This window comes from Dermochelys coriacea, chromosome 1 (assembly GCF_009764565.3).
Source record: "Dermochelys coriacea isolate rDerCor1 chromosome 1, rDerCor1.pri.v4, whole genome shotgun sequence".
NCBI classification, from domain to species: Eukaryota; Metazoa; Chordata; order Testudines; family Dermochelyidae; genus Dermochelys; species Dermochelys coriacea.
Window position 1 is genome coordinate 160,275,750 of NC_050068.2, and position 26,693 is coordinate 160,302,442.

The 26,693-nt window shown below is 43.2% G+C and overlaps 2 protein-coding genes and 1 long non-coding RNA gene across 6 annotated transcripts in view; all 3 read right to left on the reverse strand.

Annotated features, from left to right (window-relative positions):
• B3GALT5 (beta-1,3-galactosyltransferase 5) lies at window positions 1-25,648 on the reverse strand. Its single transcript, XM_043507157.1, has 2 exons — window positions 25,397-25,648; window positions 1-2,536 (listed from the first exon to the last, which is right to left on the reverse strand). The coding sequence occupies exons 1-2, from the start codon at window positions 25,433-25,435 to the stop codon at window positions 1,592-1,594; spliced, it is 984 nt and encodes a 327-aa protein (XP_043363092.1). The 5' UTR covers window positions 25,436-25,648; the 3' UTR covers window positions 1-1,591.
• Window positions 1-26,693, reverse strand: part of IGSF5 (immunoglobulin superfamily member 5) — a 110,242-nt gene that overhangs the window by 76,379 nt on the left and 7,170 nt on the right. For 3 of the 4 annotated variants that reach the window (XM_043507156.1, XM_043507155.1, XM_043507150.1), the window contains exon 1: window positions 22,463-22,586. The exons of the other annotated variant lie outside the window; for it this stretch is intronic. In XM_043507156.1, the coding sequence (XP_043363091.1) occupies window positions 22,463-22,495 (33 nt within the window). In that variant the 5' untranslated portion in view covers window positions 22,496-22,586. Of the gene's footprint in view, window positions 1-22,462; window positions 22,587-26,693 lie in introns of those variants that run through there. 4 annotated transcript variants of the gene reach the window in all.
• On the reverse strand, window positions 4,787-11,180 carry LOC122458560. Its single transcript, XR_006278606.1, has 2 exons — window positions 10,902-11,180; window positions 4,787-5,076 (listed from the first exon to the last, which is right to left on the reverse strand). It is a non-coding gene; the product is annotated as an uncharacterized LOC122458560 (long non-coding RNA).

Below are 26,693 nucleotides of genomic sequence, written 5' to 3' on the forward strand. Positions count from 1 at the left end.
ACAGACAAAAAGCTTTAATAGCAATCTTTTATTAAAATAGTATCATACATCAAGTTTTGTTAATTTGATATTTATATGTTCTATGCAAATAATGTAAGGAGTGTCATACTTTTTATATCAGCCTTAAAAAAGTTGCATGTGCAAATTCAAGGGGAGAATAGACTCATATTTAAAACAATCACATTTTGTTACATCAAATACACTATCTACAAATAGCCCTTTTGTTCATTCAGCTTTTACATATATGGCCTGAGTATAATCATAACAATTGAGGCTGGGGTTTTCAAAAGAGACTAATGGAGTCAGGTGCCCAAATCCCATTAACATGATGGTGGCACCTCATTCTCTTCAGCCCCTTTGACAATCCCAGCAGAAAGGGAAATGTGATGTTTGAGTTTAGAATTTTGCAGTATTTACTAATTCCTCTGCATTTAAAAATACCCTTTGTATTGAAGGGGGAATATAGCATATTGAAATACATTATTTATTTACCAACTCCAGTATTCTGTCAGCACTACTGATTTTTTCTTTCCATTGGATTAAACCTTGTATGCATAATTTTAAATGTGAAATGTATAATAGAAAACTAATGCAGTGATCATAAAGGCTCAGAAGTTAACCTATGGTACTTAAGACCCTGCTCCTGCAGGTTTTTTCCACCAAATGCATCCGATGCAGTGAGCTGTAGCTCACGAAAGCTTATGCTCTAATAAATTTGTTAGTCTCTAAGGTGCCACAAGTACTCCTTTTCTTTTTGCTCCTGCAACAGGCTCTGAATAGGTAGATCTGTACACCTGTGCAAAGCCCCATCAACTTCAGCAGGGAAAAGGGTTTCATGCAGATGCATGTGTCTGCTCACACAGAGCTCATTACAGGAGTGTGGCCTAACCTTGTTATAATCTGTCAGGGAATGGACTTTGGACTGTAAACTTTTAATGTTAGGGAAACAGAAAAAAGGATAGAGAGAATCAAATGATATGTAAATATTCCCAGCCTTCTGCTGACATTACTGTAAGTGTCAGTGCGGAGACAAAGAGCTTTTGTTGTCTTTTGCTTTGCAAGGAAGTCCAGTGTTTGCAAATAATTAACAGCAAATTTGCAGAGGGACAAGAGATTAAAATATTTATCTGTGTCTTTTTGACTGTACAAGTCCCCAGCCTGACTTCAGTGGCCAAGTTTTGCCTGACTAAAGACTAGCTTTACCACCTTTGAAATGCAAAAAAAAAAAAAAAAAACCGGGCACCACTCCCACCCCTACAAGACCCCTGCAAATCCTGCCCCCAGTAGTCACTTACAGTATCTAGAGAGATACACATATAGATAAGATTGATAATATCATTTTCTTACTTAATCTGCAGAAGTGGGAACACTGCAGCATCTTTAGCTGGACACAGAAAATTTTAACATTAGATATCCTAGTGTAATGTGGTGATAATAATTCAAATCTTTAGACCCATGTAAAAAAAAAAAGGCAGATTAAATTATTTTTCTGGCAACTGGCAAATCCATAAAAAAACTACTGGCCAGGTGGTAACCCTACTAAAGGCTAGTCCTGTGCTTTTTTGTGTCACTTTTTGTTAGCTCAGCTATTTCAGACATCTGGGCATTTTTCATCCATTGAGCTCTCCAGTGCATTCCAATAGATCAGCAGTTCATGAGGTTTCACATAATGGCATGTCACAATTTTCTTGAAGCGACAAAGAGAGAACTCAACCTTCTCTGAAAAGAATGTCTGTTCTGAATGAAGTTCCTCCAGGCTGATTTTTAGTTTAGCAAGACACAGTCCTATGAAAACATCCTCCAGTTTAATAAAAGGGACACTTTCTGAAATATTATAAATCTGACTGGCAACATCGGTGGAGAAAACATAACCAGTCCCTGAACAAAATGGAGGATACGTGTGTCCTGGATATTCATCTTTACTCACATACCATTTACTATATATCTTTCTTATTGGGAAGTCATTCATCTTTAAAAAGCCTGTGAAGAATCTAGTGTTTCTGTTTTTTCTTAAAAGAAGTTCAGTCAGGTAAAAGATATTGACAAACATATCTGTGTCAGTTTTCATCACAAACCTGGTTTGATGACAAAATTTGTGAACCCATTCAATTCCCATCATTGTCTTTAAAGTCAAATTGTAATACACATCTATAAAGTCCTTCTGGATAATGTCTCTGTATTTCTGACTTTCAGCAATAATACCAGTTTGATCATTTTGGTTCATGGTGGTTCCCAGAAGAAAATATGTCAGGATGAGGTTGCCAGCAACTAGTCTGTGTTTCCCCCATGTTTCACGGATAGCCATCCTAGCTTTATTCTGGCCATGTGATGATGTCACAAGGAGTACCAGGAACGGAGGAGTCCTACTGCAGTCTATATCTGGCAACTGCAAAAAGTTTCCACTCTCTGTTATAAAAGTCACTGACGTGGCCTCTTCCTTCTTTTGACAGAATATACTGATTTCAATCAAATACAAACAAGCAGAGGCCAATACTACAATTAAAAACAAAATAATTTTGAACCTCTTCGAAGCCATCTGAAAGAAACAAAAACAAATGGTACATTGGAAAATAATTTTGCTCCTTTGTATACCAAACTCTGTGCTATTGTTTGGGGATTTAAGGGTGTTCTCCCTTCTGTGGGACTCAGCAGAGTTTAGCCTTTCTCCCAACAAGATCAACACAGGAAGACCCACTGATGTCAAGGGCATTCATGCAGATACGCCAGACCCATCACAGGCTCTTTGCCTCCAACATGACATAGGAATATGACTATCAGAACTACACTGCCAGGAACTCTCCCACCAGCTAGTGCTCCAAGAATGCATCCCTAAAGAGAGAACTCTACAACACTGATTGTAGGAAGCAGGCAGGAGGTTACCACAGACCTGATGGGAGAGGACAGTAGTAATAGCTTTATACCTTATTTCTCCATTCATTTTTTGACAGGTGACCATGCTCTGAGTTCGCAAGCATGGGTCACTTAGAAGGCTAAACTAGACCACTAGTCTCTCCTTATCTCCACTCAGCCATTTATAATGGGAGCTGCATATCGATTCAGAAATTGCTCCTATGCTTTCCTCCCTTTCTGGGGTCCCCTGGGGAACAGTGTTGAGGTCTTGGTGGCCATTTTGAAAAGAAACACCAGATACGTTGAATTGTGTTTCTCTCTTTTGTACAGTTCTGTGTTGGTTCAAATAATTAAAACACAAAAAAGGAGGGCTTTGAATTTTACTCCTCTTTTTGGAGGAAAGATGTAATTAAAAAAAAGTTAAACAAAATAATTCATGCTTGTAACCAAAGAATATTCTTTGATGATCTCTTAATCACTCTTATCCACTCAGTACAAATCTTAGATGGAACAAGCCAGAAAAGCCACAAAGTCTTAGTGATGGGAAAATAAAACACTTCTATATTCATAGTTTAACTCCTAGAGACAATTATAATTGAATTATTTACATACATACAAACGTGTGTCGCCAGTATCCTTTGAAAATTGCAGTCACAAAATAAAATTTTAGAACAGCTGCGAGGGAAAAGAGGGCAGAGAGAAGAGTATATAGAGTTATTTCTTCTTATGACCTTAGATAGTGCAATTCTCTAGCAGTTATTTTCAGCTCTGGATTCCTGAAGAGCCACCAAGAGGTTCTTTCCTAGAACATGGGGAAGAGAAAAAAAATGGTACTACAGAGACTACTCTCTCTCTTTTTCCCCCCCATGTACTTTTGATAGGGAAATTAGCTTGATCTTCTAAAATTAAAGTGTTGGGCTTTTGCCCATGCAAGGAATTAAAAACATACATGTTGGCATACATTCAAAGGCAAGTTTATATTCTTCAGAGCCGCAGGTTCCTTGGGAACTTAATCCTCTGGGATTGCTCCATGTAGAATGTCCAAAACCACTTCAATGTCCTTCTTTTACTCCGATTCAGGTTCTTGGAATACCATGAAAATATCTTGGTTGTTGCCAGCACAGAGTGCCCGAGGCAAGCAACAGGGGGGTTCGTTGCTCGGTGTGCTTCGCGCCAATTATGACAATGGGGTGAAGAAGCAGAGAGTTTATTTGAAGCTTCAGATATGGCACAGGGAGATTGAACTGTCTCAAATCCTGCACACCAAATGCAGATAACATCATACAATTTATACCTATTTTTCACTCAGCTACATAAGCATATGCACCCAATCTCCTGTTGCCCTGTTCCATAGCGCAGCCAATTATATTTGCATTGTTCAAGTCCTTCCTTATTTGGTCATACTCGAGTTACTATCTCACAGAGGCTATTGCTAAACATCCCCTTCTGTATCTGGTTATAGACACAGACATGCTCTTACAGCCGGCTGATACCAGTTTAGGCTAGCACTTTTTTTTGTGTAATTATGTTAGTTTGTTTGCCATTGCATAACCTCAGGGATGCAGAAGGTTTACTATGGAGGAGTTTTGGCTTGCCTAGGTTTAGAGCAGGAGGGCTTCATAGACACTCGTGGTCTTCCATCCTCCCGAGTTACCTAGCGTTATGCCCAGTGCCATCAACAACTCCCTCCTTTGAGAACACTCAACAAGCTTTTGACTGAGTTTTCTCATATTCTGTGGACAAAAATTGATTAAGCGCTAAGGAGTTGGACTGCTACCCGAAGGGGAGGGATAAAATTGACAGGTACTGTTTCCAGCAAACCAGGTATGGTTAGCGGTGGCTTCTTGTTTAAGGCAAAGGAGGCCCCAGGGGACAGAGCGTAGCCGGATGGGGCGGATATGCTACAAGTAGACCCCTTCAACCCCCTTAGTGCCTCTTAAACAATAACTTGAGTCCAAGATTGTCGGCAGGCGAAGTGTTGATGGGCTGGATGGTCCACCGTCCCGTTGACGGAGGAGTGGCACAGCCTTCAGGCGAGAGTGGTGGATCCAGTTTTTGTGTCCCTCAACCTTTGCCACTGTGTGGGAAACCAGCAGGACAGTGTGGGGTCCCTTCCACTTCTCTTGGAGAGGCTCGTCTTTCCAGATATGAACAAGCACGGAGTCGCCTGGCTGCAAGGAGTGGACAGGTGCAGCCAATGGGAGAGGCTGTAAGTCTTTGGTATACCTGTGGAGAGAAGACAGAAAGCACATGTACTGAGACAAGAAGCTGTACCCTATTTCCCACTCCCCTGCCAGAACCGGTGTCCCGTTCATAGGCCATGCCCTTCCAAACATAATTTCGAAGGGACTAAGCCCTAATCTGCCCTTTGGGAGAGCGCGGGCGCGGAGCAGAACGAGGGGCAAAGCATCGGGCCATCGTAGAGAGGCTTCCTGGCAAACTTTCGAGAGGAGTCACTTGAGGGTCTGATTCATATGCTCCACTACGCCACTGGCTTGCAGTCTCCAGGAGGTATGGAGCTTCCAGGGGATCTGTAGGGCATTAGATATGTTTTGAATGATTTTTGACATGAAGTGCGTCTCGTTGTCAGATTCCATCCACTGGGGAAGCCCGAAGCGAGGAATGATCTCCTTAACAAACTTGAGGGCCACTGTTTTGGCAGTGCAATTACGGCTTCGGAAGGCTTCGGGCCATCCGCTGAATCGATCCATCAAAGACGAGGAGATATTTGAACGCTTGGGTCCAGGGAAGCTCAGTAAAATCTATTTGCCAAACCAGTCCGGGGCCCGGAGTGGGTTCCAGGGTAGCTGGTGGTACTGCATGTCCTGGTCGAGGGTTATTCTTTTGGCAGACAAAACAGTCGGCTTGTACCTGGATAGCCAGGGGTCGGAGTCCATAAGTCAAAAAGTATTTACTCATTAACTGGATAAGAGCTTCTCTGCCGGCGTGAGTGGTCTCGTGCAGTTTCTGCAGTACTGGCCGGATCAAGCCCTTCGGTAGGAGGATCTTCCCTTCCGGGGAATGGAGCCATCCCTCCTTTTCCTGGAGACCGAGTTTATCAGCCAGTTTTCTGTCTTCGCCAGAATACTGAGGGGTCAGAAGCTCCCCTACTGATGGGATAAGGGCATGAATATGGGCATTCTCAGTTTTTGGTGGTTTCAGGGTGGCGGCATACTTGGCTTCTCTGTTCACCCGGGCATTGCCCCTGGCCACATCTTGATCTTCCCTTTGATGGGCTTTACAGTGCACCACCACCACTTCCGAGGGGAGTTGTACGGCTTCTAGGAGCCAGAGAATTTGGGGCCCATGCTTGACTGGGGAGCCTTGGGCTGTCAGCATTCCCCTTTGCTTCCATAGGCCAGCATGAGCATGCAGCACTCCAAAAGCATATTTTGAATCGGTAAAAACATTGACCCGTTTTCCTTTTGACAGTTCGAGCGCACAGGTCAGGTCTACTAGTTCGGCAATCTGGGCAGAGGTCCCGGCGGGCAAACCCTCAGCTTCCACGGTACTATGGAGGGTCATGACAGCATAACCCACCCTCCTTTGCCCATCTATCATAGTACTGCTACCATCAGTGTACCACTCATAATCCGCATTTGGGAGTGGTCGGTTCCTTAAGTCTAGGCGGCTGGAGTATTGGACATCTATGATATCCAAACAGTCGTATTCCTGTTCCTCTATTTCTGGAAAAAGGGTGGCTGGGTTAAGGGAGGAGCAGGGCTGCAGGGTGACTTCGGGGTTTTCTAAAAGCTTAGCCTAATACCGAGCTATCCGAGCCTGGGTGAGCCAGAGACCACCCTTAGCTTCCAGTAGGGCCCAGACCATATGGGGAGTATACACTTGCACGACCCCCATCAAGGCTAGCTTCTCGGCTTCCTCAAGTACTAGGACAGTGGCCGCGACTGCCCGTAAACATGCCGGCCACCCCTTTGCAACTTGATCAAGTTGTTTGGAAAAATAAGCCACGGGACATTTCCAGGTCCCCAACAATTGGGTTAGCACTCCCAGGGCTACCCCTTTCCGTTCATGTATGTACAATTGAAATGGCTTAGAGAGATCCGGCAGACCCAGGGCTGGAGCTTCCATCAGCTTTCTTTTTAAAATTTTAAATGCCTTGTCGTCTTCTGGGGACCAATGAAAGGGGTCATGATCCGTTCCCTTAACGCAGTCGTACAACAGTTTAGCCCATAGTCCAAACTCTGGGATCCATATCCTGCAAAAGCCCGCCATACCCAGAAATGCCCTAAGCTGTTTACGATTACTTGAGGTAGGAACTTGGCATATAGCTTCCTTTCTTTCGTTTGAAAGCTGGCACTCCCCTTGCTGTATGTGGAACCCTAGGTACGTACTTCTAGGAGGGCGATTTGAGCCTTACTCCGTGCTACCCGATATCCTCGGAGTCCAACAAAGTTTAGGAGGCTCACGGTGGCTTTAAGGCAAGGGGTTAGACCCACAGTGGCAATTAATAAGTCATCTACATATTGCAGAAGAAGGGCCTCCTCCTTATTGTCCAACTCCTCCAGGTCCCTGGCCAGAGCCTGGCCAAAGAGGGTGGGGGGATTTTTAAATCCCTGGGCCAACATTGTCCAGCAAAGTTGCTTTTTAACCCTCCTTTGGTCCTCCCATTTGAAGGAGAAGATTTCCTGAGATGGGGTGTCAACTGGAATGGTAAAGAAAGCGTCTTTCAGATTGAGGACCGAAAAATGGGTATACTGTCCCCCTATAGAAGCCAATAGTGTATACGGGTTCGGGACAAGAGGGTGAAGAGTCTTAACCCGTTCATTAACCGCCCTTAAGTCCTGCACCAGTCACTTCGTGCCATTAGGCTTTTGTACGGGCAGAATGGGAGTGTTCCAGGCTGACTGGCATTCTCGAAGGATGCTGTACTTTAGGAACCGATCTATAGTCTCCTGCAGACCTTCTCTGGCTTCGCTCTTGATTGGATACTGTTTGACTTGCATCGGGCCTTTCCCTAGGCATGAGCTGAACATTAATGGCCGTTTGATGGGTGGCCTTCCCTGGGACCCCTGCTGCCCACACTAGGGGGTACACCTGGTCCTCCCATTGGCTCCATTCTGGGGCTTGCATAACTGAGGGCTCAGGTGCAAGGGTCATGATCCATGCATTCTCGGGGGGTAAGGTAAGGGTTACTTCGTCTTGAGTAAAATGCAGGGTGGCACCTAGGAGACAAAGCAGATCCCGTCCCAGCAGAGGCGTTGGGCACTCGGGGAGGTAAAGTAGCTTGTGGGATATAGTCCTGTTTCCCAAGGCGCATTCCGCTGGGGTATACACTGGGCACCTTTGCCTCTGGCGCCCACCATGGTAAGGGAATCTGCCACTGGCAACTGAAGGGGTCGGTTTACAGCAGTTCGTGCCGCTCCAGAGTCCACTAAAAAAAAATCTATTTCCGAACTTCCCACCCGCATCTTTACTCAGGGTTCCGGGGGCAGGGTGGTCCGTCTCCCCTGGCACCCCTATTCCTGTTCCTCTGCCGCCATCATGCCCCATTCCTTCACTGGGCATTCATTTTTCCAGTGTCCTTCCTGCCGGCATAAGGCATGCTGGTTGCGACCCAGTCGTCTCTCCTGCGGGCCCGATCGTCCGCGTCCACGGCCCTTTCCTCCCCATCCACTTCCACCACCTCGTGGCCTTCCCTTTGTGCCGGCCTGTACCACCGCCACCATCATTCTAACTTGCTTTTTCTCCCTCTCTCAGACTATAAGCTCAGTTTGCGGTCTCTAAAATTTGTGCCATGGTCATGCCTATTACGTCTTCCTTTTTCTGCAACTTTCTCTTAATGTTGGGGGCTGCCTGGCTAGTAAAAATACCCTTTATAATTGCCTCGGTTGCCTGGTCATCGGGGTTTGTGTTAGTATTTTGCCAAATGGCATCCCGAATGCGCTGTAAAAAGGCGACCAGACTTTCTTTTGGCTCTTGTATTATTTCATACAGTTTTGCCCAATTGTGTCGGACAGCCGAGTGTCGGAGTCCATGCAAAAGTAACTCCTCTTAGGAGGTGAGACGGGTGTAGTCCAAGTGGTCATTTGGGTTCCACCTGGGATCTACCAGGGGGACCATCTCTGCGGCGTCAGGGACGTTAGTTGGGTCCCTTTCGTGCCTCCGCTGTACCTCCTCCCTTGCCTTAGACATAACCTGATTCCGCTCCACCTCAGACAACAAGGTCCTCAGGAGGATATTACAGTCATCCCAATCCAGCTTGTAGCTAGCTGGACACCCCTCAAAGACTGAAATAAACTGGCTTGGGTTCGTTGAGAATTCCCCAGCCTGTGCCTTAAAGGCTGCTAAATCTACCAGATTAAAAGGCACATGGGTGTAAACCTGCATGGTAGAGGCCTGGCGCCCTTCCGCTCTTGGGCGGGCCACAATGGTCTCGGTAATCAAAGGATAGAATCCCGCCAAGGGGGCAATCTCTGGAGCCTGAGGCACACTGTCTTTATATGGTGGGGGCGTTGGGGCCGAAGGGGACACCAAATCTGCCATTACAACTGTAGAGGAGGTCTGGGGACTAACATTACTTACTACCGATCCTGTTGGAGTCAAATTACACCTTTGTGAAATATCTGTTCTATTTCGTAAAGCCATAAATGATTGTGCATACAGATTTACCTCAGACAGAGACAAACACCTACAAGATCTCTATTATGCATTCTTACAACTACAATACCCACTTGCTGAAGTGAAGAAACAGATTGACAGAGCCAGAAGAGTACCCAGAAGTCACCTACTACAGGACAGGCCCAAAAAAGAAAAAAACAGAACGCCACTAGCCATTACCTTCAGCCCCCAACTAAAATCTTTCCAACGCATCATCAAGGATCTACAACCTATCCTGAAGGACGACCCATCACTCTCACAGATCTTGGGAGACAAGCCAGTCCTTGCTTACAGACAGCCCCCCAACCTGAAGAAAATACTCACCAGCAACCACACACCACACAACAGAACCACTAACCCAGGAACCTATCCTTGCAGCAAAGCCCGTTGCCAACTCTGTCCACATATCTATTCAGGGGACACCATCATAGGGCCTAATCACATCAGCCACACTATCAGAGGCTCGTTCACCTGCGCATCTACCAATGTGATATATGCCATCATGTGCCAGCAATGCCCCTCTGCCATGTACATTGGTCAAACTGGACAGTCTCTATGTAAACGAATAAATGGACACAAATCAGATGTCAAGAATTATAACATTCAAAAACAGTCGGAGAATACTTCAATCTCTCCGGTCACTCGATTACAGACCTGAGAGTGGCTATCCTTCAACAAAAAAAAATCAAAAACGGACTCCAATGAGAGACTGCTGAATTGGAATTAATTTGCAAACTGGATACAATTAACTTAGGCTTGAATAGAGTCTGGGAATGGATGAGTCATTACATAAAGTAAAACTATTTCCCCATATTATTTCCCCCCTCCCCCCCACCATTCCTCAGATGTTCTTGTTAACTGCTGGAAATGGCCTACCTTGCTTGTCACCATGAAAGGTTTTCCTCCCCCCCCCCCCCGCTGCTGGTGATGGCTCATCTTAAGTGATCGCTATCTCCTTACAATGTGTATGATAAAACCCATTGTTTCATGTTCTCTGGGTGTGTATATAAATCTCCCCACTGTATTTTCCACCAAATGCATCCAATGAAGTGAGCTGTAGCTCACAAAAGCTTATGCTCAAATAAATTTGTTAGTCTCTAAGGTGCCACAAGTACTCCTTTTCTTATTCCATTTACCCGTTCACTGACAAAACAGGAGTAATTGGAGGATCGTGTTATAATTAACTGACCCTCCAGGTGGCCACCTTTCCTGGTCCTCTAGTTGATATTGAGGCCAGTCTACTGTACAGAACCTTCTTAATTTGCTTTTAGTCATCGGATCCGACCCAAATACTTTCCAGTTTGCTAGAATGCATTCCAGGGGTGTGCACTGCGCCCTGCCTGTGATACTCTGTCCCTGTCTCATGTTCCCGAACGACACTGGACGTCCCCAGGTCTTAACAGGGAAAGTCCAGACCATTGGACTGTTCCTACCTTATCCAAGGGTCCGGTTCCACACCATCGCCCACAGTCGCTTCTCCACTATATGAACGCATTGCACCGTTGTGCCCTCCATGGTCGATCAAATCGCGTCTCCTCCCAGGCCCCCGATGAACTCACCGGTGCGCGCTGGGCATCGGTTGTCGCCGCAATCAGTCGACCGCCGGGAGGGGTCCGGGCAAGGCTAAATAGCAACCTCGAGCCCCACGTTGAGCACCAAAAACTGTTGCCGAGTGCCCGAGGCAAGCAACAGGGGGGGTTCGTTGCTCGGTGTGCATCGCGCCAATTATCACAACATGGTGGAGAAGCAGAGAGTTTATTTGCTTCAGATATGGCACAGGGAGACTGAACTGTCTCAAATCCTGCACATCAAATGCAGATTACATCATACATTTTTCACTCAGCTACATAAGCATATGCACACAATCACCTGTTGCCCTGTTCCATAGCGCAGCCAATTTTATTTGCACTGTTCAAGTCCTTCCTTATTTGGTCATACTCGAGTTACTATCTCACAGAGGCTATTGCTAAACATCCCCTTCCGTATCTGGTTACAGACACAGACATGCTCTTACAGCCAGCTGATACCAGTTTAGGCTAGCACTTTTTTTTGTGTAATTATGTTAGTTTGTGTGCCATTGCATAACTTCAGGGATGCAGAAGGTTTATTATGGAGGAGTTTTGGCTTGCCTAGGTTTAGAGCAGGAGGGCTTCATAGACACTCGTGGTCTTCCATCCTCCCGAGTTATCTAGCGTTATGCCCAGTGCCAGCAACATGGTCACTAACATAAGTGTCCTTAAAGTTCTGAATAACTGTTCTTAGAGCCAAATCCAACTCACTTCACTCACATGAATGGTCCCATTAATTTCAAGGAGACTTCTCGCATGCATAAGGCAAGCAAGATTCAGGGCTATTGCTTTATTATAGTTCATCTCCAGTCTGAGGCCTGCAGTGAACTCCATTGTTACTAGACACAAATCCACTTTTCAGATATATATATATAAAAATACACCACATGCCTTCTTCCCTTCATTTGCCTGTTAATTGTCTTTAGATTGTAAGCGCTTCTGTTCAGGGATATGTTTTTTTAATATGTTTGTAAGGCTCTTAGCACACTTTTGAAGCTACTGTCTCTGTGGAGTAACTGCTCACTAACGTGAATAATGGGATCACAGTCTGGCCCTTAGTGCAAGAATGGAAACCTATCTGGTTCTGAATATAAGCATGGTAACCACTAGCTCCATTTAATCTTTATCCAGGTTTTTCGGCCTTTAAGTTCCCCTTCCTGCAAATGATCACACGCAGCCAGAGTTGAAAGGTTTCTGCTCTGGCACAGCAGTCTGCCTGTATGGATTGGAATCTCAACTAGAAAGGTGCATTTACTGGAGCAAAGCAATGTCTGGTTTTAATTGTTTTCAGTCCAATTGATACTTACCATTTTTATTTGCTTCATCATATACTTTAAATTCCAGCATGCTAATTTTAAGAAGTTGAATGTTCTTTTATTCTTTTGAAAGAAATTGTGTGCATGCAACCAGAGGTGTAATTCTTAGAAACCAAAAAAAAATATGAATTGAATGCATTTTCACTCTAATAATATTTTGCTTTTGCAATGTTCTTTCATTCATATAGCTGCAGTTCCCCTCCCCCCCCACTAAATTTTCTTACCCAGATAAATTCAGTAAGCTTATTTAGTTTTGGTGGAAGCATTTGCTACTCACTGACCCAGAGTCCTTCGACTCTTACCTGTTTTTATTTTATTCCCCTGGTAATCCCAGAGGCAAGGCAAGAATGACTATCGTGATAATATTTTCAGTTTTGTGTATACGCTGGTTTTTCTCTATGCTTCTCATCATTGTAGTAGCTGAGCAGTTGCAAATATTAATAGATTTATCCTCACAACAATCCTTTAAGTATCATTAGCCCAATTATACAGACAGGGAATTGAGGCTCAGAGAGAGATTGGTCATTATCCTGAAAGTTGCTCCCAGCAAATGGATCCAGGCACCTCTGTGGGGTCAGCACAACCCAGTGGGACTCCATGAAGGTGCAGGGATCTGCCCACACAGACGCAGTTGCAGGCGTGGGGCCTAAATATCTAAAGCTGTGGGCACATAATATTTTCAGGCACTTTATAAAATTGTGGTTTACCCAAATGTACATAGAAAAACTGGGAGAGCCAGCAAGAGAATCCCCCTTTGCTGAGTTTGCGACCAATGCCTTAACCACAAGACCATCCTTTCTGCTTACAAGCGAACAGGGAGAATCTGGAAGTTAAAAAATACTTAATACTAAAATAGGCGGCTTCCAAAACCACACTGTTTTGGCTCATCTTTAGTTCAGTATGCTAGAGTTCTGTTTGCCTTCCTCACTGACAGCTGAGCTGCTGCTACCTTTCAGTGCCATAAAGCAGGTATTGAAATTCCTCAAACTTCCAGCTCCCCTCAATGTATACATTTTCAGTCTTGCTCAATGCATGCACCAGTGGCATATAGACCAGTTTGCTGCATGGGGTACATGGGAATCAGAAGGATCACAGTGAAGTGAAAGATTGTTTATATGGTAGCATCCCTGCTCCATGTAGCCACAACTTGCTCCTTATGCTTAGTGGGCTATGGCTAGCCAGAAGGGAGAGGGCATCAAGGAACAGCCACTACATATAACATGGTCCCCTAGGACTCCACTATGAGTTACAGTGCAACTTCTTTCACAAAGAACAGCCGTAATTCTTTCACCATGGCTTCTCATACCACAGACATTTGCCTGTTCAGAGTGTGGGGAGCCAGCCATTGGACTCTTGAAAGTAGAGATGGTTGAAAACATCTATTATTTTTTGCAGGAAATTTAGAAAAATTTTCTTTGTCTTATCTAAATTTCCTGGTTGCGGGGGAGTGGGACAGTTTTTAGTTAAAAGGTTAAAACTATGAAGGGAAAACCAAAATATTCCATTTTCAAAACACTTTTTTGGCAAAATGTTTCAGTTTTCAGTAAAAACATTTGGTTTTCAAAAAATTAAATTTTTTTACCAAAATATATTTTCAGATTTGACCAAAATGGATTTTCATTTTGGACATAAAGCCATTTTCCACCTAAAAAAAAAGGGGTTTGGCCAATTTTTTTCAGACGCGTCTACTTGCAGACCCTCGTGTCATTGTTCAGGTTGGGGGAGATGACCCATGGAGGGGAAATCACTCTGTGAAGATGTTCCCAGATGTGTAAGGTATGCACAGAATTTCCTCCTGGATCTTTGGGTTCTGAATGATTGCCTGGCCCTACCCCTGCTGTGCTGACACATTTGCAAAGACTGCCTATGCGAGCCTGTGCTGTCTAGGTTTAGCCTCTTCAAAACCATGAATTTGTATAGGTAAAACCTCCCAGTCCACAGCATTTTGCCCAGAAAATGGAAGACACAGGCTTCGCTCCTTTCTGCCATGCACTCCCCTAAGAGTCCTTAATGGGCCTGTGTACCTGCACTACTGTGAATATTTTTTAAACATCAGCTGAGGCCCATGTGCCTACGCAGAGTACTGAGCCATATCCATCAGCCTTACATGTATAACCCACACACCTCCTGGATGTGGTGCTCTGTCCCCTCTAGTGGCACCGAGACCACTTAGAGATTAATGAGTCTACTACAGCCTTAGCTAAAGGCCTTGTGGCTTTTAGCTCATGCAGTAGATGCTCATGCACAAAGCTCCAGAGATCCCAGGTTCAACCCTGCTCGCCAACAACTGGGGTCTGTCAGTGTTACACGTGCACCACGGTTAAGTGTGGTTTCCTTCCAAGTCATAACAGGATATTTTCACCATATTAAGGGTGCTTCAGGAGAAATACTCCTGGGGGAATTCTGCGCCACTGCATGTCTGTAGAATTCATGTCCCCTGCATATTACTTTGCTTCCCTACAGAAAAATGACTTTCTGAGAGGGAAGCAAAAGGAAGCTGCAAGAGCAGTCACGCACCACTCCCTAACTGCACAGGTACATTGTTTCAGGCACCCGAAGCAGCCGGTGGATGGGTAAATCATTGTGGGGCTGGAGACACCCCAGCCAGTGGCTCCTAACCTGATCAAAGATCAGCTGCTAGTCCCATCTGGGCTAGCGGCAGGAGAGGGCGGGACTTCCTCTTCCCCTGCAAGGAATGGCTGGGGCTGTGTCAAACCCACCCCCAAAAACCTTCCCCAGCTGCAGGAAGCTCAGCATCCTCCCCTGCTTTCTGACCCCATTGCTCCTCAGCTGGGGGGGGCAGTCACTGAATGGGGACCTGCTCCCCCATCCACATAACCCCCAAGCATCCAGACCTCCCATACCCAGACACCCTTGCCAAGTCTCATCCAGTACATCTAGAACCCCCCTAGCCCTCCATACCCAAACCCCACCCTACTGAACTTAGCCCCTGCATCTGGAGCCTTCCTACACCCAAACCCCCTGCCTCCAGACTCCCACCCATGCACCCAGACCAACCCCCACTGAGCTCCCTGCACTCAAACCTCCACCCTGATGCACCACCCCCTACACCACCTTGAGCCCCCACAGCCAGACCCGACGCCACTGACCTCCAACCAGCGGCACCCAGACCCTGACCCCACCAAGCCCCAATTCTCCAGCACCCAGACACCCCTCACCAAGACCCCTCTGCTGAGCCCAACCACCTTCATGTGGAAGCCCCTGCAGAGTCCCATTGCCCCTGCACCTGGAACTTCACTTACAAGCCTCTGTGCATCCAGCTCCCCACATAACTAGACCCCCCACTGAGCTGCCTGCACCCAGACTGATTCACACAGAATCCTCTGTGCCCACACCTGGATCCCCCCAGACTGAGCCCCTCTACACTTGGATTCTGCCTGGTTGAGCCTGCCTGCTCCATACCTGGTGTGCCTGGCACAGAGGGGAAGGGCCCCAGGGTGTTTTTGGAGCAGGCCCAGACCTTGTGCTGTGTCAGGGTCGTGTGCAGCCTCACCGCTGAGTCCGTGTCTCAGGGGTAGGGTGTGTGGAGGTGCAGGGTGATCTCCCACCTTCGTGCAGCCAGTGGCCTGTGCTCCCTACTGCCGTGCTGGAGCCTCTGCATTTATTTATTGACAAAAAAAATTGCAGAATTTTAAAATATTGTGCACAAATTTTTAACTTTTTGGTGCAGAATTTTTAAGCTTTTGGCACAGAATGCCCTCAGGAGTAGAGAAAGGAGCATCTTGTGGTTAAGGCACTGAACTAGAATTCAGAAGAGATGGCTTCACTTCTCAGCTCTCCAGAAGACTTCCTGTGAGATCTTAAACAAGTCACTCTCGCTCTTCATTCCCCATCTGTAAAATGGAGGTAATAATACTCCCTCCTGCCCACTCGTCTCTCGTCTGTTTATATTGCCAGTAATTTGGGGCATGGGCTGTCTTTTACTATGTGTATGTACAATGCCTCACAAAATGGGACCCTTATCCAGACTGGGGCTTTTCAGCTGCTATTGTAATACAGATAATCAGTAAATAACTTTGGTGGGATACAGGCTTAAAATTAAGCAAATATTTAAGCATTCTGCTGGACTGGGGCCTAAAGCCCAGATACTCAAAGGTCATATGCTCCTAACTTTTATTGGTTTCAATGGAAGTTAGGACCCTAAATACCTTAATGGATCTGGGCCTCGGCCTCTAATTCAGATTTCCAGCCTGTTATGTGCATATGCTTATGGAAAAGTTCTATAGAATTTAATAGGGATAAAATAGTAGGATTCTACAGAAATTACTCCAAAAAACTAGAGAGATTTATAGCAAATTATCTCCTTTCTATAGGTTATTTTGAACCTCCTCTAGTATTTTATAACATGAAAATATATCTTTTCTGTTCTACAGGAAAGTCATCATTTTCTATTAAATTCTATTAAAAGGAGGTTAGACTAGATGACCCTTGCGGTCCCTTCTAATATGATGATTCTATGATTCTGACAGGACTTTTCCTATATGGGTTTGAACTAGAGATTGCATTGTTTTTAGTTATTTCAAAGGGTTTTGCTACTTCCATTGCTTTATCTGCACGGTGTTCTTTTTAGGGTATTGACCATTACCTGTTTCTTTGCCATTGAAAACATTTTCCTTAGACTCACTGGTGTAGCAGTAAAAACAATGAGGAGTCCTTGTAGCACCTTAGAGACTAACAAATTTATTTGGGCATAAGCTGTTGTGGGCTAGAACCCACTTCATCAGATGCATGGAGTAAAAAATACAGTAAGCAGTATATATATGAAAAGATGGGAGTTGCCTTACCAAGCGGAGTGGTCAGTGGTAACAAGGCCAATTCAATTAAGGTGGAAGTGGCCTATTCTCAACAGTTGATTACTTTTGTAGTGCTAACGAGGCCAATGCAGTCAAGGTGGACGTCACCCATTTCCAACAGTTGACAAGAAGGTGCGAGTATCAGCAGAGGGAAATTACTTTTTGTAGTGACCCATCCACTGCCAGGCTTTATTCAGGCCTAATTTGATGGTGTCCAGTTTGCAAATTAATTCCAGTTCTGCAGTTTCTCATTGCAGTCTGTTTTTGAAGTTCTTTTATTGAAGAATTGCCACTTTTAAATCTGTTATTGAGTGTCCAGGGAGACTCAAGTGCTCTCCTACTGGTTTTTGAACCACGTTGCCAACTCTGTCCCCGTATCTATTCAAGGGACATCATCATAGGACCTAACCACATCAGCCACACCATCAGGGGCTCATTCACCTACACATCTACTAATGTAATATACGTCATCATGTGCCAGCAATACTCCTCAACCATATACATTGGCCAAACTGGACGGTCTCTACTTAAAAAAATAAATGGACACGAATCAGACATCAGAAATGGTAACATACAAAAACCAGTAGGAGAACACTTCAGTCTCCCTGGATGTTCTATAGCAGATTTAAAAGTAGCCATACTTCAACAAAAAAAGTCAAAAACAGACTTCAAAGAGAAACTGCAGAACTACAATTAATTTGCAAATTTAATACCATTAATTTGGACTTGAATAGGGACTGGGAGTGGCTGGCTCACTACAAAAGCAATTTCCCCTCTCTTGGTATTGATACCTCCTCATCAATTATTGGGACTGGACCATATCCACCCTGATTGAATTGGCCCTGTCATCACTGGTTCTCCACTTGTAAGATAACTTCCTTCTCTTCATGTGTTAGTATATTTATGTCTGCATCTGTAATTTTCACTCCATGCATCTGAAGAAGAGTGTTTTTTACCCATGAAAGCTTATGCCCAAATAAATCTGTTAGTTTTTAAGTTGCCACTGGACTCCTCGTTGTTTTTGTGACTCCATGGTAAGACTGGTACAGTGATCCAGGAGTTCACATTTGTCCCTGGCTTGGTGAATTCTAATTATAGAACACAACACCAGCTTGGGCTGTCTGCCCTGTTTTTGACAGTCTACCTGAGGTCAGCATTCACAGACATGAGCCACTCCAGACAAAGACAATGCGTGTAGCTGTTTATTACTTTGTCTAGATCTGTATACTTCTTGTGCTAGATAAAGTGTGATTGGTTTTTAGAACCCTTTCAAAGTCTGTGTGTTCAATTATCATGTGTCCCTAAGGATGTGAACTGTAAACCAGAGTAACCCCAAGGTTGGAGCTTTGGGGAAAAGTTGTGCTTAAGCTACTGAGAAGTCTGGTGGTGTCGGCACTGGTCCTGGGGCCATGTTGATGAAGGGGTAACATGATCAAGAGCCTATGTCCAGAAAGTGTTCCAGAGAGGCCAAGAAAAAAGAGCACTGTTTACCCAGACCATGAGAAATGTAATAGCACACAAGTCTAACATGTTAGGACCCAAACACAGTAGCCTGGTGTGCCCTACAAGGGCGCTGTGACACCTTAGCACGCCCACATATAAAGCCCTAGGCATTGTTTCCTCTTAAATACAGCTTTAAAATGTTCTAGTTATACATTTAAAGGACTTGACCCTCTAGAAAACAGTTTCTGCTAAACCAAAGGGAAAATTGGAGACTGTCATCAGACTTGGAAGCCCTTCCTTTAGACCCTATTAATTATTACATTTATTTATACAGTACAAGAGGTGTAAGGTTGCTTGGCATACAGGATCAGGGAAAATATTCCAGTCATAGGGAGAGGAGTAACAGTCTGGAGTCCTTGTGAGAAAAGGAGACTAAAAATGTCAATTTAAAGAAATATTCTGCTCAGTTATTCTGAGTGCAAATCTGGAGTAATGCCACTGAATTCAGTGGAGTTACTTTAGACTGGCACCACCAGTGTTACTGAGATGAGAACATGGCATAATGAGCTAGCTACATCACCTTGATGTGGTTTGGAGAACTTATTTCCCCCTCGCTGTAGTAAAAGACAAAAAACTAACAAGAGACTCAAAAGTCTTATGACACAAAAAGTAGAAGTCTGTTATTAAATATCAAACAGAAGGGCAGGTCCTCATCTGATGTAAATCAGCATTGCTCTGTTTAAGTCCATAGAGCTATCCTGGTTTACACTAGCTGAGGATCTGAATTAAAATGGTGTTACTATTTACTACAAGAAGTGTCTGTCTACTTTTGTTTTTTTCTTAAGTGACAAAACTCAAAAAACTTTCATTGTGGCCAAGAGCTACCAGTTCTTCTCTATCCACTATATATTGAATGGAGCCAAAATGTCAATACAAGGTTCATAACTGTGTATTAATTTAGGCATGAAATTTCTGCAGAGCGGGAGTCGAGCAGCCCCTGGGAACAGAGGAAATCGGCACCTGTGAACATAGGTATGACCAGGGAATAGAGTATATACAGAGAGACACAGTAAGGACTTGAGTCAAGTTAGTAGTGATAGTTCTCTTTTTCTAGCTACATAGAGTCAAAATTAAACACTTACATAAGTAGTCCCTTTGAAGTCAATGGAACTACTCATGTGTGTAAAGTTACACACAGGTAACTGTTTGAAGGATCAGGCCCTGACAGTAGCAAACAATGACATTTTATGCTTTTTGTGAGTTATTTTTTGTCTGCACCTAGTTGGATACAAAAATCATTTTAGTAGGTTGACCTAATTAGCACATCTTCTGTGAGTCAGAAGATCTGGATTCTATTCTTGGCTGTGCCACTGGTTTGTTGTGTGACACTGGATAATTCACTTAACCATCCTGTGTATTAATTTCGCTATCTGTAAAATGCTTTGTTTTTTTGATGAAAAGTACTATCTATGGGCCAAAGTTTATTTTTAATATTGAGAAATGAATGGCTAAAAAGTCCACATAGGAAAAATATGTATTCCATTTCCTTCTCATTTTTTAAAAATTAAGTAAACAAAACAAACTACTTATTTAGGGCCTGATTCTGCTACTTTTATTCATACTGAATAGCACCTTCTGCTATCAGCAGTCTCATTGCAATCACTGGGACTGCTTACAGAGTGAAGCACTACTATCATCATGAACATGCATCACAGGATTTGGCCTTCAATTAAATTCTATAGTGTCTGGCAATTAGGCACTTTATCGCAGAAACTGGCATCCAACAAGTACAAAACCAACACAGATAAATCTAAATCTAAACAGCATAAATTAATCTTGCTTTTGTATCCTGAAGTTTTTTAGATTTTTGCCCCTGACAGAAGGGCAAGGGGACAGAACCCCAGGAGTAGGGACCAGTGTAAGACTGTTATGGGGAGAAGGGAAAGGAGGATTTTATTTCAGAGTAAGAACAAACCAAAAGCCTTGTTTCTTCTTCTGGTGTTTACTCTGTGTAGTGTCACACAAGTACTTTTTCCAGGTGTGGTTTTGTTTTTCAAACAAAGGATAAAACTGTGTCATAAATGTTTATATCACTGTAAATATATAAAAACCCACTATTTAAAACAAAGTTGAAATTATATAACAATGGCTGTGCTCTCCCTCTACAAGGCTGATCCATGTACTTTGAATCTTACAGTAATGTGACTGTTGTAAAGCAGGTTTTAGAATGGCCACATGACCCAACAGAATTTTCTCCAGTCCAGCTTCCTGGCTAAAGGAAGATTGCCACCATTAGTACATTTTCTTTTTCTTTTCTTTTTTTTTTAAACATGTTTATATTTTGGAAGATATCCCATGAGTAGTAATTATTGCTACATCACTGAGAAAGTAGAAGTTTATACATAGGAAGAAATAAGATCAAAATGTCCTTAATTTTTTTTTAAATATTGACACTTGGGGGAAGATCATAGAATCATAGGACTGGAAGGGACCTCGAGAGGTCATCTAGTCCAGTTCCCTGCACTCAAGTTTGGACTAAGTATTATCTAGACCAGTGGTTCTCAAAGCCAGTCCGCTGCTTGTTCAGGGAAAGCCCCTGGCGGGCCGGACCAGTTTGTTTACCTGCCGCGTCCGCAGGTTCGGCCGATCGCGGCTCCCACTGACTGCGGTTCACCTCTCGAGGCCAATAGGGGCTGCAGGAAGGGCAGCCAGCGCGTCCCTTGGCCCGTGCCACTTCCCGCAGCCCCCAATGGCCTGAAGCAGCAAACCGCAGCCAGTGGGAGCCGCGATCGGCCGAACCTGCAGACACGGCAGGTAAACAAACTGGTCCAGCCCGCCAGGGGCTTTCCCTGAACGAGCAGCAGACCAGCTTGAGAACCACTGATCTAGACCATCCCTGACAGGTGTTTGTCCAACCTGCTCTTAAAAATCCCCAATGATGGAGATTCCACAACCTCCCTAGGCAATTTATTCCAGCGCTTAACCGCTCTGACAGTTAGGAAGTTTTTCCTAATGTTCAACCTAAATCGGCCTTGCTGCAATTTAAGCCCATTGCTTCTTGTCCTATCTTCAGAGGTTAAGAAAAACAATTTTTCTCCCTCCTCCTTGTAACAACCTTTTTATGTACTTGAAAACTGTCACCATGTCCCCTCTCAGTCTTCTCTTCTCCAGACTAAACAAACCCAATTTTTTCAGTCTTCCCTCATAGGTAATGTTTTCTAGATCTTTAATCATTTTTGTTGCTCTTCTCTGGACTTTCTCCAATTTGTCTACATCTTTCCTGAAATGTGGCTCTCAGAACTGGGCACAATACTCCAGTTGAGACCTAATCAGCGCAGAGTAGAGCGGAAGAATTACTTCTTGTGTCTTGCTTACAATACTCCTGCTAACACATCCCAAAATGATGTTTGCTTTTTTTGCAACAGTGTTACACTGTTGACTCATATTTAGCTTGTGATCAACTATGACCCCCAGATCCCTTCCCGCAGTATTCCTTCCTAGGCAGTCATTTCCCATTTTGTATGTGTGCAACTGATTGTTCCTTCCTAAGTGCAGTACTTTGCATTTGTCCTTATTGAATTCCATCCTATTTACTTCAGACCATTTCTCCAGTTTGTCCAGATCATTTTGAATTTTAATCCTATCCTCCAAAGCACTTGCAACCCCTTCCAGCTTGGTATCATCCACAAAATTTATAAGTGTGCTCTATACTAATAATACTACCATGTAATATTTAAGTGATAAAAAAAAGTCACAGCTTAGAAATATTTCTTCTTGAAAGTTACACACCGCCAAGCTGTATATTTATTTTTAAAAATGGAAATAAAATTGTCCTTTCAGAAACTAAACTTACCCTGTTCAGGAAGGATGAAATCAGAGATAGCATGATTATCTCTCAGCCTTTCCAGACTACTGTACCCCTTTCAAGATGTGGATTTATCTTGTGTAACCCAAGTTCCATCTCACTTAAAAACTACCTGGTTACAAAATCAGACATACAAATACAAAAGTGTCAGAGCACACTACTACTGAAAAATTGCTTACTTGCTCATTTTTACCATATGACTATAAAATAAATTTCAACCCCCAGATTGAGAAACGCTGAGGTAGTATATAGAACTGTATAAACAAGTCATTGTCTGTATGAAATTTTAGTTTGTACTGACTTCGCTAGTACCTTTTCTGTAGTCTGTTGTAAAACTAGGCAAATATCTAGATATGTAGATATTCCCCCGGAAGACCTCTGCGTACCCCTAGGGGTACACATACCCCTGGCTGAGAGCCACTGATCTAAACCAATCAAATTAAAATCAACCTCATCATTACTATTTTTCTTGGTATGTTGATTTTAAAAAGTCACACATCATACTAAAATATATACATATTTTTTCTCAACAATAATACAAAGTTTAACAGACTTAAAAGTGGCAATTCTTCAACCAAACTTCAAAAACAGACTTCAACGATGAACTGCAGAACTGGAATTAATTTGCAAACTTGACACCATCAAATTAGGCCTGAATAAAGACTTGGAGTGGCTGGGTCACTACAAAAAATAATTTTCCCTCTGTTGACACTCACACCTTCTTGTCAACTGTTGAGAATGGGCCACATCTATCATGATTGAATTGACCTAGTTAGCACTGACCGCCCACTGGGGAAGGCAACTTCCATCTTTTCATGTGCTGTAATATATATACCTACCTAATGTATTCTCCACACCATGCATCAGATGAAGTGGGTTTTAGCCCACGAAAGCTTATGCCCAAATAAATTTGTTAGTCTCTAAGGTGCCACAAGGACTCCTCATGGTTTTTATTTAATGACAGTAGATGTTGAGATTCAAAAAGTTAAAGTATTATAACTGCTAAAACACAAACTGTCCACATCATATGTCAAAATGTTTGCCTTAAATCAAACTCTTTAAGTTCCCAGGCAGCATTTTTCTTTCTATGACTATCTGTAAATTTTGATTATTATCTATGGAAATAATTTTTCTTCAGTTTCTATGTTTATGATGAAGTTGATGTTTAACAACATTTACCATTAAAAATCTAATCCTTCCAACCCTATAAATAGCTCTTGCTTCATCATGAAAAATTATTTATTGCATCCTCATTTACAAATGCTTAAGGAAAGCTGTACTGACATCTAGTATTGAATTTTTATAATTAGTCATTTGAGTGAAAGAGGAAAAACATGAACATGATTTTTTTTAAAAAAAGATGAGGGGCTTTCTCTTGTTACTTGGGAGTTATTTAAATGGATATCAAGAACGATGAAAAGAAAGGATACACAGAATTGATAGAGCTGCAAATATATATTTGAACAAAAGAGAACATATTAGTGATATACATGTTACAGATATTTCTATCAAATTTCTGATACTATCAGTAAGATTTAAGAACAACCAATAAGTTTTCAATCATGTGCATTCTTTTTAAATCAGAACCTCTTTTGGAAGGTTTCTTTTCCCATTTTAGCCACTTTCAATGCCCATGTAAGATACCTCAAACCAGCACCCCCCTACCATTCTCTGCCCTTTCACTCCATGCCAATTCTTGGCTTGTTTGTTTTTTAGTATTTTGAGGGGTTTTGGTTTCTAGTATACATTTTTTCAACTGTGTCTTTTAACTATCGTATATATGTGTGAGAAGGGGAGTTTGGTGCTTTTTAAGGCTAATGATCCTAGAAGTTGTCCAGTCTATCCATAGATTTAGCACAGTGCAGGCAGTGGCAATGCAGGCTTTCTTCACTCCTCCATTAATGTGCCAAACCTCAACCTGGAAGGAACACTTCCACCTATTCATTATGGCTAAGTGGTGCCAGGCAAATATTAACAAATACACTCATAGGGCATGAACCTGTAAGATCACTCTCGTGGTGCTTACTAAAGTAAGTAGCCCCATCAGCTTCAAGGGGACTGCTTACGTGCATAAGTGTTTTCAGGATTAGGCTGTGTGATTGTTTACTAAATTGTTTGCATAGAAGTAGGGAGGAGGGGAAATGCCTTAATAGTTGGAAGCATACAATCCAGGTGAGGTTTTAGGCAAACTGAGGAGGCAGTGAGGGAACCTGCATTGCCATGGCCTCTTCTGTGGGTAGGTAGGACAATTTCCAAGACCACTATGGCACCTTTTAAGAGCAACACATATGCACTCTTATCAGTTAGATTATTTATTTATCAACAGTTTAGGAATTCTCAATCAATATACTCACGCTGAATGTTAAATACTATGTGTATCTTTCTTGCTTAATTTTATACAGAATTATAAATACTTTAAAAACACCTAATGTAACAATTTTAAAAAATACTTGAACATCTGCAGATATTCTGTGCTGTGTCAGGACCACATGCTGCATACTTTGTCCATTTGCGCACTGATTTGTGGGGTATGACTTATGGGAGCAAGGCAGTGCTTAATTTGTAATGGAATAGCTGCTGGGGCTCAAGCAATTAGATCCCAGGGTTCAAGCAGTTTTTTTTACTTTCATAACTGACATGGTGACTCCAGAACTGCTAAGAGTAGAAGTGCCTCGGCTCAGCCCCAGCAAGCCCTGACACAAATAAAACCCTGGAGCAAGGCAAGCTGAATTTCGGTCCTGATCCTGCTCTCACTGAAGCAAGTTTTCATTGACTTCAGCAAAAGCAAGATCAGACCTGACAGAAGGGTTCTATATGCTAGAGTTAGTTACCCTCCCTTCCAAAAGTTGTCTACTATTGCAGTTTCTTAGGGGACTAAATAACATGGATGCATATGAATAAAAAGAATCCAGATCCCCTTACCTCACGTTTCTGCAGAGCACCCTCCGCTTTTATAGCCATATTGTATGAAAGCTGCAGTGAGTGAGCTAAAATCTCTATCACAAGAAGCAGATTAGGGTCTTTTACTTCTTCTCTGTGAGTGATCCTGATGCAAATGAGCCCAAACAAGATGAGAAATGATAATCTCCTTTAGGAGTGGGAGCAAATATCAATGCAGCAATGAAACCCTGATCTCTGTGTGTGGGAGTGTCTCTCTCCCTCTTGCTACCTCATTCCCTCTCTCTGGCAGGTAACAGAGGAACAGTATCACTGCAGTGTGATTGGCAGGAAAAGGAAAGTTAGGAACTGTCTGCAAATGTTCTTATTTTGTACTTGGAGAAGGGGGAAAAAAATACCCGTGCATACACCTTAAATCACAACCATGAAGATAAATCCTAGCAGATCTAAGAAAATTGTGTTCTAACAGAATTAGCCCTTTGTTGAGGAGCACTGAGAAAGCCCCAGCTCTACTCTCATAATGGAAAGTAAAGCCTACTTTGCTGGTCACCATGAAAGGTTTTCCTCCTTTCCCCCCCCTGCTGCTGGTGATGGCTTATCTTAAGTGATCACTCTCCTTACAGTGTGTATGATAAAACCCATTGTTTCATGTTCTCTGTGTGTATATATCAATCTCCCCTCTGTTTTTTCCACCAAATGCATCCGATGAAGTGAGCTGTAGCTCACGAAAGCTTATGCTCTAATAAATTTGTTAGTCTCTAAGGTGCCACACGTACTCCTTTTCTTTTTGTGAATACAGACTAACACGGCTGCTACTCTGAAAAATGGAAAGTAACATTGCCTTGAGTCTCACAGAAGGAAACAAATCGCCCACTGCTAAAGAGGCAATCTTGAAGCATTCCCCAAGTTATGAGAACTTCTCCACTGACAAATCACAACAGTGAAAGGGGGTAATGGGGCACATACCAATGCTCCCATAAGATTATCAGTGACATGGCTTGGCACACGCCCCTTCCTGATTTCTGTTTCCCCTTCTTTTCCTCCTATACATTCCTCACTTGATAATTGTTTTTATTTCTTTAGCAATTTATTATTTCCATTCTATTGTTTCAGGCCCTGATTCAGGAACGCAGTCCTAATTAGGATAGCTCTGAAACGTATGCTAAATTAAGCATGTGCGTAAGTGCTGTTCTGAACAGGAATGGATTTAAGCTTGTGCTGACGTGCTTTCCTGAGTTTGGGGCCTATATGCTAGAGCTATGTACATAGATATGAATTTTTTCTGTGGTGGGCTTTTTTTTACTATTGACAATCTGAGATG